Consider the following 17169-nt stretch of genomic DNA (forward strand, 5'->3'; position numbering starts at 1 on the left):
CTTCAACAAATGGAGCTGGGAAAACTGGAAATCCATATGCAACAGAATGAAACTAAACCCCTACCTCTCACCCTGCACAAAAATCAACTCAAAATGGATCAAGGACCTTGAAATCAGACCAGAGACCCTGCATCTTATAGAAGAAAAAGTAGGTTCAAATGTTCAACTTGTTGGCTTAGGATGAGACTTAATAGGACTCCCATAGCACAAGAAATAACTGGGACAGATTCAAACTAAATAGCTTTCTCTCAGCAAAGAGAGAACCTACAGAGTGGGAGAATATCGTTTCCACTCATACTTCAGACAGAGCACCAATTTCCAGAATATATAAAGAACTCAAAAAACTCTACATGAAGAATACAAATAACCCAATCAACAAATGGGCTATGGATAGGAACAGACACTTTACAGAAAAAGATCTACAAGCAATCAACAAACATGAAAAAATTTTCACCATCTTTAGTAATATGAGAAATGTACATCAAAACTACACTATAATTCCAACTCACCTCAATTAGAATGGCGATTATCAAGAATACAAGCAACAATAGGTGTTGGAGAGGATGTGGGGAAAAATGTGCACTCATACATTGCTGTTGGGGCTGCAAATTAGTGCAGCCACTCTGGAAAACAGTGTAGAGATTCCTGAGAAAACTTGGAATGGACTCACCATTTGACCCAGCTATCCCACTCTTCGGCCTATACCCAAAGGACTTAAAATCAGCATACTACAGAGATACAGTCACATCAATGTTCATAGCTGCTCAATTCACAATAGCCAGACCGTGGAACCAACTTAGATATCCTGCAATTGATGAATGGATAAACAAACCGTGGTGTATATATATACAATGGAATATTACTCAGCTATAAAAATAATAAAATTATGGCATTTGCAGGTAAATGGATGAAAATGGAAAACATCATGCTAAGTGAGATAAGTCAATCTCAAAAATCCAAAGGACGAATGATCTCATTGATAAGCGGATGATGACACATAATGGGGGGTGGGAGGGGTGAAAGAATGGAGGAAGGAGGGACTGTATAGTGGGAAAACAGGGGTGGGAGGGGTGGGGGGAAGGAAAAAATAACAGAATGATTCAAACATCATTACCCTATGTAAATGTATGATTACACAAATGGTATGCTGTTACTCCATGTAAAAACAGAAACGACATGTATACCATTTGTTTATAATAAAAATAAATTTAAAAAATAAAAAAAATTTTAAAAAAGAGTCCCATGTGTTCTGAATAGAGGGCTAAGGGAGTGGTCACAAAAGGCCAGGGTACTCCTTTCAAAGAGAAAGAAAATGATCTTCCTAGCATGTGGGCAGATTGCAGATGTCTTCATGGCAGGAGACAGGAGGAGAGGTTCATGTACTGGGAGAAATGAACTGAGGAGGATGGAGACTCTACTCTCCCTGTGTGATAAAACCATGATCCATAGCATAAACAGAGGGGGGAAAAAAACTATAGATATATACATATTTAAATTTGAAGGCTATAACATCCCTGCCTAGAAACCCATCAACCATAAGGAAACTAGACATACATCTCATCCTAATCTATACAAGAAAGGAGATGTAGATGCTGAGAGTTGAAAAAAACTTTAATTAGGCAGATTGTCTCTACTTACAAAGCAGCACCATAAAGAAAATGGACACCTTGTTAAAAGACAGGCTTCTTCCTTGGCTGAGGAATGTCGTCATTCCAGCAGTTTTTGTTTGCCTTTGCATGTGAACTGTGTGGATACTTTGGACCTCTTGGTTTGCTCATCTGGGACCCTGCTCATATTTTACCCATCCTCATCCAGGCTCTTAAAATTCATTTTACCTGAGAGCCAGTGATTCATCTTCTTTTCCACTCTCCTCCTCTGCACCATTCTCTGAAATCAAATTCACAAATGTGCAGTTAGTCATTGAGTAGTTCTACATCAGTCACTACAAACACACTAGGGTCCTGATCATGGATACATAAATACCAATGGAGGACCTGTTGGGTGAGCCTAAAGTTCTCTGGAGGCAGCTCATGAGGCTCCATTCAAAGGTGAACTGAACTCATACCAACCGTATTTCTCAGGGCCCACTGCAATTCATGATGATGTTCAGAGGACTAACTGGAGTGGAGAGGTGTAGGAACACAGGGAAGCACTTGGCAAAGTCAGAGACCAATGCATAAGCAGACTAAAACCTGAGACTGAATCATAGGAGTGTGTGATGCTTCTGCATCCACACCTCACCCACAGGGCTCCAATAGTAGCAGAGAAATCAATCTTCACGAACTATAGACTCAATGCTGGGTGCAGTGGCGCACGCCTGTAATCCCAGTGGCTGAGGAGGTTGAGACAGGAGGATCGCGAGTTCAAAGCCAGCCTCAGAAATTCATCGGGGTAATAGGAAACTCAGTGAGACCCTATCTCTAAATAAAATACAATATAGGACTGGGAATGTGGCTTAGTGATAGAACTGTCCTTGAGTTCAATACAAAAAAAAAAAACTTCAAAAAAAAAATTAACGGGACACAGAGCATCCACTTTTTGCAAAATTAAATAACCATGATTCACAAACACAGGTGCAAAAAACAAGTATTTTTGTAAATGTACTATAGATGACAAGGAAGAAAATCTAACCTAGGTGACCTTGGGTGCCGTGGGATTGTTCGTTGTGAAGGTGGATACAGCACAGGGAAACTATTCTCTGGGACACTGCACCTTGAAGGTACGGGACATTTTACATTTTCCAAAATACACAGAATGTACAACTAGAGTAAAACTAAAGAAGTCAATCGGCCTTTAATCAGTAATTTATCAATCCTGCCTTATCAGTAATGATAATCATAGCAATCGAGCCCATGCTGGGTTCCTAGGAGAAATTCTCTCTAGGAAAGGAGTTGGAAGTATAAAGTAACATTCCCATCATCAGATGCTACTATGTCAAGGTCTGAAATTCCAAAGTCTGACGTTCTGTATCTTTTTTAAATGAGCTCTTCAATATTTCATATCCACACATGATAGCTCTAAAATACTGCTTGAATTTATTTAGACATAAAGAAATGGAAATTCAAGAGAAATAAAATCATCCCTGGCCCACAATTACTAAGGGAAGCAGCCATGCTGGAGGTTGGGCAACTCCTTACTCCTGGCCTCCTGTCACCTCCCTCTTCTCTACTTTAATATGTAAAGGATGCTGCCTCCTCATCTAGAGGCCACATTCCATCAGGACACAAGGATGTAGCTGAACTGCTAGAACTTCCTTGGGGTGCAATTGCCTTTCGTGTTCCCATTCAGGCAGCCCTGATTTTACCACACCCTAAATATGAAATGGAAAACTAAAAAGCTGTTCAAAAATGTCACTTTGGGAGTGGAGATTCCTGTGATTCAGGAACCATGATGTAGCTCAGTGAATTCAGGGCCTGAGACCAGCCTACCTGGGCTGAGTTTGAGGATGAGGCGATCTGCCAGCTTATACATGGAAACAAGCAGTTCATGCAATTTGTGGCTGTCAGAACTGTGCAGAGTGAGGAGTTCCCACAGATGCTCTCTGATGAGTAATGAAACATTTTTCCCATGATGTACTCTATTCCTCAGTTCAGACAGCTCCTGGGTTTGATGGTCGATGATACTGGATTCCCTGAGGTAGAAGAGAGAAAAATTTAGGCTTACAGAGTTGAACATTATATGAACTTTGACACAGATTTCTGTGAGAACATCTCCAAGTTGTCCTCTTTGCAGAATTCTCCTTGACTGTAGCAAAGTTGTGGGGTGGGGGTACACAAAGCACACTCCTGTCACCAGAAAGTGCTCTGAGACTGCGCGACATGCCCTCATCTACTATTCTCTCATCAAAGGCACATCTTCCTGAATCTCCTTCATAAAAATGCCCCTTAGTACTCATGTGGCCAAGGACATTCCTTCATGGAAACAGACATAGTGCATTGTGCCTAGATGGGATGTAAGCCACACACATAAATGTGTCCTGATCCTGGGGTTAACGCAGCTGGGGTTAACGGAACAATGAAAGTAGAAGAGATCAACACATTCAAGGAATGAAATCTCTGCTGAGTGAAAGGTTACTGAGCCTTACTCTGTCAGGAGGAGAAGTGGACTAAGAGTAAATGAGGCAGCACTTACACAACCTTGTGGCTACCCCAAGGTCACACCACTAGGTTGCTCAATTTAACTCGCCTAATTTTAGATTTGGTGAGTATATTAGCTCGATCCATTTTTAAATAATGGAAATGAAGCTTTTCATTAACAATTTTAGACTATATTGTACCATATTATTTCTTGCCTAATTGTTTTATAAATGTCTGTGCGGCATGCGCCTGCCATGGGACTCTGTGCTCTTCTTGCTCAAATGAGCTCTTACTCCCCCAGCTGAGCTGCCCTAATTCACACTCACATACCTTCCCTCCTGCCTGCACTGTGCAGAGCCCCCTTACCTTAGCTGCTCTTCTACCATCAGTCTCTCGGCCAGTTCCCCGTCATGGGACTGCATCTTCTCCCCCAAAACGGAAACAATTAGGTCGTTGTCCTTGTTGCATTCTGAGAAGAGACAGATGTGCCTTCCTCAGTAGACAGCTGGACATGCTATTCTGGGTACTGCCTTCAGAGGAGGCAGGCCCACCCCAGGGACAACAGGAACTTCAGTCCCAGCCTCTATGCAGGGACCCCACCTCTTGAAATCTCCCCAAATACATGGTATTTGATGATCCTCACTTTAAAGATGAGAAAAGAAGCTCAAGGACATAGAAACTGTCATAAGAGTGATTCAACGTATTTGGCAGGTAGGGTCACATCTAACTCTGAATCCTGGACAACTGTCATTACCAAAACTAAATTCCCTTAAGTTAAATACTGAGCTGGGAATGAAGCATTGATTCCTTGTACACTCAGGAAGACCCCAAAGGACTACAGGGCTGAAGGTTCCCTGTGTTCACAATTTCAAGAAAAAGCAAATATCTCCAAGATAAAAAATTGTATCTGGATGTTTTTGGGTAAAGTATAAGACTTAAGACTGTAAATGTCTAAAAGAAATATGTCCAACACTAGTAAGTTTGTCTTAAATGAGAGGTAACAGAACAAGGAACTATGGGTGTTTCCTTGGTCCCAGGCACTGATGTAAGATCTTGAAGAGGACTAACACATTCGTACATTACAAACCACAGATGTAGAATTGTATAACGCAAGAGCAGAGCAGGAAACTGGGGGGCAGAAAAACACAAAACCCTTCCTTGATTAGAGCCCAGGAGACTGGCTGGTGCCCACATGCAATACACAGTGTTAACCCAACAGGTTCTTGAGGGATATTTTTCTTTTTCAACATCAATTTTTTCCTTCAAGTATATGATTCTGAGAAAAGAGATTAATAAAAAATGGTCTGCCTTATTCCAAACCTCATTTCTTGAATTCCTTAGCAGACTTCTATACTTACTTCTTTGGTATTCCTTCCACATTAAAAATTGTACCACTAATTTTTTGAAAACAAATCTGGTGAAGGAAGAAAATTTGAGCTCAGTGGCAGCAAGGTTTTTTCTAAGGATAGTGATTATCACAGGTCCCTGTTTCCATGATTCCTTTAGTCCCAACAGCCCACCTTATGGAAAAGGGCAATGGGCTCCATTTCCAGGCTAACTATGGGAGGGGAGGGCCTGCCCTGCAGCACTGCTTGGATTTCCCTGGAGCTGGTGGTTTCCCCCACCTGCCCTTCTCACTTTGATCTAGTGTGTGCTATGGATTCTCTGATGTTCCAGAAACACCTTCCACTGCAGTGCACGGAGAAGTCTCTCCTGCAGTTCCAACAAGAGCCTGTGTCCCTGGAACCAGGGATTTCCCCTCACCAACAGAGTTCCTGGTCTGTGGTATCACTTCTGGATACCTTGGTTTCTGTGAGCAGTAGACCATATTCAACTCCCTTAAACAAGGTCTGGGCTCTATCACACTGGTTCCCAGCATTACCAGAAAGTGCTGTCCAATTAGTACTCAACAGAAGTTTGAACTGAAGGGAGGATCATTAGTCCCAGACCTTTAGAACAACATGGTTGTTATATGTTTGTAGGATCTGATATGGTAGAGAGAGAATACTAATAAAAAAGATGTGAGCTACTCTTGAGGATGAAAAGGTATTTCCATGCCTCTAGTTGCTGGGAATTAACCCTATTCCCACCCTACATTTCCTTGTAAATTAGAAGTTGCTGTAGTCTTTGTGCCTCATTATTCCATTGTCAGCAAAAGGAAGGCCAAAATCCAATACCTATTCTTGCAGAAATGTGCTAACAATGGGATGTATTTTCAGGAAAATAAGGAGAATAAATTTTGGAGAAAATCTTATTCTCAGAGGGGAAACAGATCATCACACCTCACTTTAGTGACTGCAAACTTATCTACAACTCATCTACAACTTACGATACTTCTGGAGCTGGCTTTGCCAGGGAGTAGGTCGTAGATTTACAAATGAGAAATTGTTCTTTGAGGTCCTGGAAAGCCTGCTTGCTCTGTTGTAACTGAGAATGCAATTCCAGGACGACTTCTTCAAGATCCATTTCTTCCCCTACATTCGGAGAAGAACTGACAGGTACTGCCATGATGTTTTTAGCAGTATCTTCACAGCCAGGGCCTGCAAAGAAGAAACCCAGGTATGCCATAGGTTAAAAACAAATGAAACCAAGTAGGATTCACCAGGACTAAAGGACGACAGTAGCAGTCATGATTAACTTACTGTTGAGAACAGATTAATCAACAACCCACAACACTTGAAAGTCCTTTACCCCCCAAACAAGGCTCTGTCTGTAGCTACAACTCAGACAGCACTGAGGAGGTAGGGCTGAGTGCGCCAGGTAACAGGCTAACAGAATTAGAAGGTGGGATGTGTCATGGAATGTGAGGAACCCCTCCCTTCCAGTGGCCAGGCTGATTCACTGGTCTCTTGAGAAGTGAGAAGGTCACCACAGGTGTGGACCACCACTCATCTGCCAGTCTCAGTAGTTGTGTACCCTTATGCCATTATTACCAACTTCTATTTGCAATCCCTCCCCAAACTCACCATATTTCACATTTCTTCTAAGTGTGTATGTTGAGAATCCTCAAAGCACAAATGGTTTCCTAAAAAGTTGTATTATCTACAGGGCTACCCAGTAGTCTCCTCATTATTTCTTTAATATTAAAGTGGATCTTAAAAGCTTTTTCTCAAGTGAAAAATACAAACTGGCAACAGGGAAACAGTTAAGATGTTCTTCCCTGAATTTCGACGCATTATTTCTAAAGCCATAAAAACTACAGAACAAAGATTACTCTAACACTAAAAAAGTAAACTATGAGTGTTTGAAATTATTTTCTGCACGTTATCAATATTATCTTTTTTTTTAAATTGTGGCCTCTTCTCTCTCTCTGGAACATTTGTTGGTGTATAAGGCTCTAAAGAAGTCCTCACTTCCATTAGAAAAGTTCCTATTGGTTCAGGTGAAGACAGGAAGAATTTGGTAGAGAATGGTTGCACATCATACAGTACATATTAAGTGTTCACTTGGTCCAAAGTTCTGCACTCCTTTTCTAAGAAACAATGCTACTCTGACCCAGCTCATGTTCTGTTTCAGAAACCTCAAGTCCTTTTCTCCACTACTATCTGCTCAGTGGACAAACTCCTCCTCCTCCTATGTCTCCTACCTAGGATGCCTTTCCTTTCTTGGCCCCAGAGTCATAGCCATCTTTCCAGCTTGTTTAATGCATGAGGGGCCTCTCTGGGGTCAGTGAAAGTCTTTGCTATTTGGTATAGGGCCACCAATTGGGTCACTTAGGAATGTATTTTCTCCAAAAGTCACAAGAAGCTACTAAGAGCAGAGAATATTCTCTCACTATAGAACAATTAACCCCACTCATATATTGAATTCCTCTGGCTTCACTTTCTGCACAAACACATATTCAGGCTTTCCAGACCATCTCTGTGTGGCTTCCCTTAATTTTGCTACTATTTAAATATGATCTGAGAATGGAAACATGAAGGGAAACCATGCTGTGTTTGTGAACCCTCAACTGTGGGACACTCATTGGAAGAGATTTTCCAGATTCCTCTTGTAGCAAATCCTCAGCAGATAGAGGCCAGTGCTGACTCTGCTCTTCACTGCAATCTTCCCTTCACCAGATTGGGCTATTGGTGTCTGCTATCAATGTTCTCACCTATTGAAAACAATGACTGAATTTGGAGCAGACATTTTAAGCTCCTTTCAGTTAGGGCTGGATACCCTTCCTAGCATGCCCCAATGCTTTACCCATAGAAGCTCAGCAAATGTATTCATTGAGCTTAGCTCACATAAGATGTAAGTGCTCTAGAAAAGTGGGGATTTTATAGTTTATAAACATGATAAGGTAAACAGAGGAGCAAACCATGGGTGTTAGTTGATTTTAAGAACACAAGAATTATCAACTGCCATTTACTTGAACATAAGAAAGCCAGGATTTTAGCCACACTCTCCTCCCTTTGTACTGCAAACCTGAAAATTACTTCAATTCTTTCCCTGCATTTGAAATGAACTTTAAGAAAAAATAAGAGTTACATGTGGAGGGATATGAACAACATCAGTTTGTTCTGATGTGGATAGAGAATGCTGAGGTTCAGAGAAAACATCATGATAATTTTCACAAGGATGAACTTATATGTCTCACCTACCTTGCCTCTTTTCTTTCTCCACCTGGCCAGAACACACTCAGTAGCTACTGATGTCATCAGAATCATCACGAGACAGTGAGAATATGAATTTCTATGAGATAATCTGGAGACCAGGTGTTGGTAGTAGTCTTGAGATGTTGCCCATTATTATGCAGAGACCTGTTACAAACAACCAGTAGGAGCCTCAACTCGACTACCAACATTTTTTGACACAGAACTGGCTATATTCACCAATTAGCCCATTATCAATTCTTGGATTTGCTGGTTACCAGATTGACAGCTCTGTCAAAGCTAAGATTATGTTCTCTCTCTCTCTCTAGTCATAGTTTCCATTGAAGCCCAAGCACTGAGGCACTAAGCAGGGTCCACTGAATGAAGGCAAAAAAGTGGTTGCAGACCACTGTTATTAGAATTAAGTCCCTTTACAATGTCATCAAAAGTCTTCCTGTTAGGACCCCTTCAATGAGTCCATGAGAGTCAGATACATCACTGTGCATATGATGCTGAAGATCAAACTGTCCTCAGAACAGTTTGTGTTTCCCACCTATAAACTCACATTGCAATTTAGGGTTTGTAATCAGGGCTCTGGTCAGTTTTAACTTTTTCATTTGTATAAAAGTTAAAGGTTGACTGAAAAAACACTTCAGGGATGACTTACTCTTGTTCTAAAAGATGGGTCTTAGAGAAGTGTCCATGTGCCAATGATTGATGAAGACCATGCCTCCAAGAATAAAGAGGAAGCGGAGTTGAGGAAGCTGGAAGAAAGGAAATACAGCCTACGAACTGTAGGATTTCAGAGACACTGCCATCTGTTTAAAAGATGATTTTCATCACAGATGGACACTGTGTTGGCTCTGCCTCAGTGTCACAATTACACAGATAACAGAACAGGAAAGAGTTCAGAGTGAAAACCATAGCAGTGGGTGAAGTGTATAAACAAAGTTGAATTTTACACCCACCTATCCAGCGAATACAACCTCCTGCATTTGGAAAGTTGCAGAGAATTTGTGCCTTCTAGGGTCTTCCTATCAATAGTTGACCTCATGATATGCTGTTGTTGTTGTGTAGGTGATATTTTTGTTATGGCAGAACAGGTCATGATCTTGGGATAACAGTCCAGAAACAAGTTATTCATATCATTCTCACTTCAGGGTTTAGAAAGCAACAAGTGATTTTTTTTTTTAAGGGCAAGAAGTCCCCAAGACTCCTTAGATCCCTTTGGACAGTTCCACCCTACAACTATCATAAAGAAAATCAATCACCTGGTAAGAGGACTATGTCATCTTTGGTTATGTGAACAATATCATGGCAAACAGTCACTTTATACCTTTGATTCTGGCGTTCACAGCTAATTTTGATCTCATGATGTATATTTTAGAACACTCAAACCCCATTATACTACCTTTGCTTATTAGCCTTGATCATTCATTGTTACATGGAATCTAGTGACTCTCCATCTTCTTCTTCATCCGTCTCATCATATTCTGCAAAACAATTGAGAAATGTCCAAAGTCATTAAATAGCTCTATTTTGCACATTTCCATACAGCAGCCTACCTGAGCCTGCTGGCATAAATTATGTGTTTATGAATTTAGGATGCACACACAGGATTGTACTGAATAATCTCATATGTTGAATTTAAAGAAATGCTCTGTGTTGATGTACTGATCCTTCATGTGCACTCACGAGGTGTCTGGACCATTATGGCAGGCTCTGAGTTCAATGGTAGAGTCTAAATGTACTTTTGTCTCATGGTCACTGGATGTTTGTCCAGGTTCTTCTGGATTCCTATAGTTACATCTCTATTCTTTATACAAAGCTCATTCCCAGGCTTACGTGTTCTGCATGTCTCCACAGTCCTGAAACAGAACCTATTCCCTGTTGTGCACTTCTTTCCATATTGAGAGTTTGGTGCTCATCTCCAAGGTGGCTTCCGCAGTGTACTATGGGCAATTTCTCTTTGCAATCTGTACTAATATGAACCAACATTTCTACCACCACATTCTTTTTTTTAACTGAAGCAACCCCAAACATGAACCACCACTATGGAATCTTAAAATAAATCCATGGGAATCCCTTCATTCAATTGCTACAGCTAAATGCAACACATTATTTGATTCACTTTACAGGAGAGAAAGCAAAAACCCCAGAAGGCAGAAGTGAACCATGTGCCTACAGGTATAAAAGCCAGAGCTCAGGAAGAGCTGGGGAAACTTTACTAGTCCAGTCTCTCTGCCCTCTAAGAATCTGCCTCCTGTCCTTGAGCACTGGAAATTGCTATCTCTTGCCCCAGAGGCCACATACCATTGGGGAGGATAGAGAGAGTTGGAATACCATCACCTCCGATGTAATGCAGCTGTCCTTTTGTTCCTGCCCACACTGTACTCATCTTGCCTTGGCCTTGACTGTGATGGAGAAATCAAAACATCTGGTGAAATGTTACTGGTGGAGGGGTGGACTGTCCCGTGAACCAGGGACTTCAGAGCACCTCAGTGTGATCAAGTACACCCAACCTGCACTGAGACTGAGGCAAGGCTTTCTGCCAGTCTGCAGCCCTCAGCCAGTTACTTCTGAATGTCCTGCCCCTGGTAGCTATCAGGGTCTTCCTGGGGGAGGAATTTTTTTGAATGCTGACGTAGGTAGACGTCAGAATCTCTCTTCTTATATCTTCTGGCTTAATTGATGCGGTCCTTACACCTGAACTTGGATCAGAAAATAATATTTCCTAAGGTGGGATAGAGACATTTTCAGAAAGGGAAAATGGGATTTCTCTCTCTCAAACACCTTCCAATTGTGATTCTGGCTCATTTCTTGTAAACTGCAACATTTTCTTTTCTCATTACATTTTATAAGCTGTGGCCCAGTGAAGACATGCTCCTGAGTCATGAATAGAAGCCCAGTTCTTCTGACTCTTAATGGTAGGATGGCATGTGATATTTTTATTTTTCATTTTGTTTGGTTTTTGCTATAAAGTGACCCATACAGGAAACATACGCCTCTTGCTTGGAGTCAAGAAAACATGGTACCATTTCCAAAAATAGATGTGATTTTGCCATCCTTCTTGGATAGCCATGAATGCTCAAAGAACATTGTTGAGAATTTACATTTACAGGACAAATAGAGGAAAAGTCAGATAACTCACTGCAAAACAATCATTTGGACTGATGATGAGGCATCTGCATGTTGAAGAACTGTCTGAGTTTCCTTGGATACATTCACTCTCCTCACCCCTGCCTGCACTGCTCCATACCTTGCATTTGCCAGTGAGTGCCCAGGTGGGACAGGTGTGGCTGTAAGTAGGAAGAGTGCAAGCTAATTGACCCACCCAATGTGCTTCAAACCTGATCCTAGTGTTTCACTCAAACCAATGAGTGACCACAGTACCTGGCTGCAAGGAGATCTCCCCACCCTCCCAGAGGGCTGAAATTAAAGAATACTGAGGTTACCTGAGAAGTCTTCTTCTTCTAAGGGGTGTACTCACTTGCCACATCCAGAGTAAACCACATGCTCCTCGTCCAGGAGGCTGGTCTCTTGGGAAGCCAGTGGAGTGAGACAAGCCAAGACAGTTGGAATGAGCTGAAAACACCCCATCTAATGAGTCCACCAGCACTTCCATTTATGTCCTTCTCTTCTTGCAGTGCCATGCAGAGCCCTGGTATGTAAGGAGAGCAGAATGCTAAACATTCAATAATTGTTGTTACTTCACACCTCCTCACCTGGTCTTGACTGAAACCTTTAAGGAAGAGCTTCAGAAAGCAGAGTGGCTATACCTTCAAAGCAGAGGAACAAATCAATCCCCTTTGCTTAGAATGTGAGTTTCAAGGGAGTTTGAGGAGGGTGGAGTGTGAGAGAGGGCAGCAGGTGCTCAGTTCACTGGTTAGGTAACACTGCTGATCAGGAAGGAGACTCATCTTTCCCTCGGTGGTTCAGGCATGTCATGCCACAGTGACAGTCATAACAGATGGGACAACCCCAGTGTCCTTTGTTCCACTTTCCTTGAAGGGTTCTGGTAAATAAGGGTTCCCAAGGCATTATTCATTCCAAAAGATGTTGGGTATTCAGGCCTTGTTCTTTAATATTTTGATTTAATCTGACTTTGGTTTGGTTTGGTCACATTTCTTGCTATGAAATCCCAGTCAACAAACTCAGGCCAAGCTCACAGAAAATGATGTACATCTCCTAACTACCTTACACAAGAGAGTGCAGTGGTTCACTGTGAGTAAAGGAAACATGACTTTGGTTTAACACCATTGGAAGAACTCTCTCTAAGTTACTACAGGTAAAAACTAATGGAAGGTAGAAACCAAGAAAAGAATCACCAGGGGGGAAAAAAAATTGATCCCCTTCCTGGTTATCAGAATGGTGAAATAAGTACATTCAGCACTTTCTGCTCTTCCCCAGACCTGCAATCTCAAGATGTCACCATTACATACACGACCCATGATTTTCTTACTTACCTGGAGTCCACTGGTTCTATTGCTTCAGATTGCCTTGAGTATCTGCAAATATATACAGACAGACAGTCCCAAGAAAAACTTCACTTTATGCCCCATTACCAAACCTGGGCCAATTTAAACATAGGGTGAGCACATTCTTTATGTGATAAAAGGAAACTCTGAGGAGGACACTCATGGAAGTCTTGGGTTGTATCTTCTGAGAAATGGAAAGGTGTCCTTTCCTTAGTCACTAGACAGAGACCCCTTGTTTGGTCAATTAATAGCTTCACACTTTAGATGATCAGTTAAAACTATTCATTATCCAAGTGATCAAGAAAAGATTGAAGACTGGTTTCTAGAAAACTTTCTTCAAGACTCATACCTTACACCAGAAGCTGCTATTTCTTGGTAGATTGGAGATTATATACTGGGACTGAAATGATGTGTGTATCTACAGAACTTCCATGAGAAAAGACCTTTGGTGCTAGTGAGAAAACGGGATAATTTCTATTAAAGGGAGTGGAATATGTCAGGCTCCAGTTCAGGCCTTCTGGAATAATTCTAAAACATTAATGAGAGACCATGCCTACACTATCTCCTGTGAGGCAATCAGGAGTACTAACCTATTTATACAGTCTCTAATCTCAAAGTAGACTTACTGTTCAGGATCAAAAATTAGCACAGATATTATGGAGAGATCGGCTGATATAGCTTGGAGGAAAGAGAGCATGCAGACCTCTGCTACATATGCATCAGTGGTGCCTGTGAGGCTGTTGTAGTCTCCACAACCACCCTACTCTGGTTATTCCTGGGTTCACCATCCTGAAGTTTCATTGCACCCCTGAGAAATATGACTGAGAGGAATACAGTTCTCTTTTAATGAACTACACCCAAGATGCATCCAGAGAAGAGACTTCATGCTCACCCAGAGGTTAACACTGGAGAAGGGAGGTTGGTGGATGTCAGGCAATTCATAGTGACTAGAGGATGTCTCAAGGCCGTCATCCAATGAGTCCTTCAGGACTTCCTCCACTTCCTCCTTTTCCTCCTGTCCTTCTTTGCTCAGCCTGGTGTGATAAAGTGTATCATTAAACATTAAACCAAGAAGGATTAGATACAAGAGTTCCAGGTGGTCCTGAAAGATACCTAAGGGAGTGGTCACAGGTCAGGGGTACAGCCTTCTAAGAAAAAGAAATTGGTCCACCTAGGATAATGGCAGAGTGCTGCTGCTTTCATGAGTTTCATCATAGGAGAAGATGCACTGACTAGAAGTGAGCTGAGAATGATGGATGAGAATCCCCACTGTGTGATACAACAGTGACCCACAGAGTGTACACATGCGTACACACACACACACACACACACACACACACAAACTTTTCTATAAATTGTGTCCATTTTTACACAAATCAGAGGTTGAAGCTCTTGAGACATTGCAGAATCCAAGAGATTTTGTGCATTCTAGGATTCTTTCTCTATATTGTGAATAGATATCATAATTTTCTGGTTCTTTGCTATGAAATCCCTGCAAATAAGCTACAGTCAACCACACATAAACCAGATATACATCTCTACCTCAATTTATCCACGCAAGAGTACAGAGGTAGATTCTGAGTTTAAAAACTTTGGTGAAGCTTGATTATTTCTACCCTCATGAAGCCCAGCATAGAACAGTTGCCCCAATTAGATGCTTATCAAATAAATGGGTAAATTTGTGTTTGTGTTACTTTGAATCTCAGAATAACTTGGGCTGGAGCCATAAAAAAAGACTTGGTAAAACCAAGAGTGCAGGAAAAATATAGGAAATTGTTGGAAATTGGCTCTTATATTAGAAGTAGCAATGTGGTATCTTTCCTATATGAATCAATGAATCAACCACCTACCTATTTACCTTCATACATATGTGAGTGTATACATACACACACAAATATACAGGCATTATATTTTATGACACTGTATAATCTTTTTTCAAACATGAAGTCAAATTGTTTTATAAATTTTGTTATTAAACTTGGAATTGTATTCTTTTGTTTCTCATTTGAAAGAACAAACAATTTAAATCATATTAGTTTACACATTATCTTTTAGTTACAATCTGCCAACACCAAGTGACCTGTTAGGTAGAAATCAAAACATCTCTATTACACTCTCTTCATTTTTCAACTGTTATCTGTAAGAAAGACATTACACAGAACATAGCTACAAAAAGGAAGTTACATAAGTCTTATCTTGATCAACTACATTAAAAATGAGATTTGTCTGCATATAGAGTTATTCAAAACAATCATTTAATAACTTCGTCATTTGATATATGGTTGTCCCTTGATCTGTAGAGAGTGATTTCAAGACTTTTCCTCAGGTACTGAAGTATACTGATGCTCAAATCCCTTAAGTAACATGGTGTAGTATCTGCATATCATGTACACACACACTACCTGGTACTATCAGTCATCTACAGACTCTACATGATACCTAATACAATGTAAATAGTATCTAAATGGTTTTTATACTGTATTGTTTACAGAATGACAAATCAGCCTGTACATGTTTAGTACAGCTGCAGCCAGAAAGAGGTCCAACTACATACATTATGAATGATCTGCGGTTGATTGAATCCACAGGTGTGGAAACCACAGATATGAAGGAACAACTGTACTCAAGTTGCTTTAAAACCATTTTATGTATTTGCATTTGCTTTTATAACAAAGAAAAGCTTTAGTTTAAGATTTGTGTGAAGTGTTAATATTTGTTTTGGATCCAATGAAAATGTGAACCTAGTTGCTTCTAAAGTATGACTGTTTTCATAATCATCATTGCAAAATTCAAAGAAACCAATGATTTTACCCTAAGATTGCTTAATGTTATTAACTGTGTTGGCTATCCCTATGTGCACCCATTAAAAAAAAAATGTTTATGTAGGTTATTTATCAGCTAGATTAAGCCTTTCATTATTTCTAATGTTTACAAGGTGATTATATAGGAATTTGTATGATTTAGCATAAAAGTTTCCTATATTTGGTTTCTGGCAGTTTTATAATCTCTCATATTTCTATACTGAAGGATTCACACACATATGCTACACAATATTTGCACTGAAGTACAATGAACTGAATGCAAAGATTATGGTTTTTAGAAGAAGTAAAAATTAAATTTGTCAATAACACATTGTTCAATGTGTGAACACACATTATCTACTTAATATTATTTAATAACATTTAATAATGAACATTTAATAAAATTACATTTAATAAAGCACTGCTTTTATTAAAACATGCCTCAAACTAATTAATGTATTTCAGTACTCCATTCCAATCTTACCAAAGTCCTTGTTTAATCCTGTCCTTTTTCCTTGGGAAACTAATTGGATTCAGTGTTCAACACAATTAACTAACATTATGACAAATCAAATTTTTATAGTAATGGGAAAATAAGTAAGTGTGAACTGTATCGGTGCCTGGTTGTTCTTTTTGGGTTTGTGTTTTGTTTTTGCTCTGGGCAAAATAATATGCTTTGTATCACACAGGGGGTATTCTATTTAAACATACAAAATATATTCTTTGTATATTAATTAAAGACATTAGCAATCACATTATAACTAGAATGAAATAGTCTGGGCTTACGCCACTTCATGAAAGATAAAGATGACATTTCTGACAGCCTGCTTGAATAAGATGGGTATTGACATAACTAAAAAATAATATTAATTCAAACAGATCTTACATAGTGGAAAAATTATAGAATATTCATAAACTATATGCAATTGAAGTATACATAACCAATTTATGTATACACGAGATTCACGCCATGATAAACAGTAAGTAGTATGATTACACACCAAGGGAGAAAAAAGAATGAAGCTTTGCCTCATAATTAATAACTGACTACAACAAAAAATATTTTTAGGGCTCATAATACTATTCACATTATGAAAATAGCACTGAACTATTCTATTGGGGGAGATTAGTTAAGCATTGTGAAATAAACACAGCACCTATACTGAGAGTTCAATTAAGTATTATTGATTTGATGTTTATCTGGTGAACTTCCAAGTACAAACTCCAGGAAAATGAG

General features: G+C 40.0%; 1 protein-coding gene across 1 annotated transcript in view; it reads right to left on the bottom strand.

The window, feature by feature from the left end:
• LOC124994818 (neuroblastoma breakpoint family member 20-like) overlaps positions 1-17169 on the bottom strand; it is a 49252-nt gene that overhangs the window by 13177 nt on the left and 18906 nt on the right. The window contains exons 2-10 of the mRNA XM_047567080.1: positions 14024-14165; positions 13120-13161; positions 12144-12314; positions 10065-10146; positions 8663-8821; positions 6406-6616; positions 4443-4545; positions 3429-3631; positions 1836-1887 (exon numbers count right to left, since the gene is read on the bottom strand). Coding sequence (XP_047423036.1) covers positions 1836-1887; positions 3429-3631; positions 4443-4498 — 311 coding nt within the window. The 5' untranslated portion in view covers positions 4499-4545; positions 6406-6616; positions 8663-8821; ... (2 more) ...; positions 13120-13161; positions 14024-14165. The remainder of the gene's footprint in view (positions 1-1835; positions 1888-3428; positions 3632-4442; positions 4546-6405; positions 6617-8662; positions 8822-10064; positions 10147-12143; positions 12315-13119; positions 13162-14023; positions 14166-17169) is intronic.

The sequence above is a fragment of the Sciurus carolinensis genome, chromosome 1 (assembly GCF_902686445.1).
Source record: "Sciurus carolinensis chromosome 1, mSciCar1.2, whole genome shotgun sequence".
In the NCBI taxonomy this organism is placed as follows: Eukaryota; Metazoa; Chordata; class Mammalia; order Rodentia; family Sciuridae; genus Sciurus; species Sciurus carolinensis.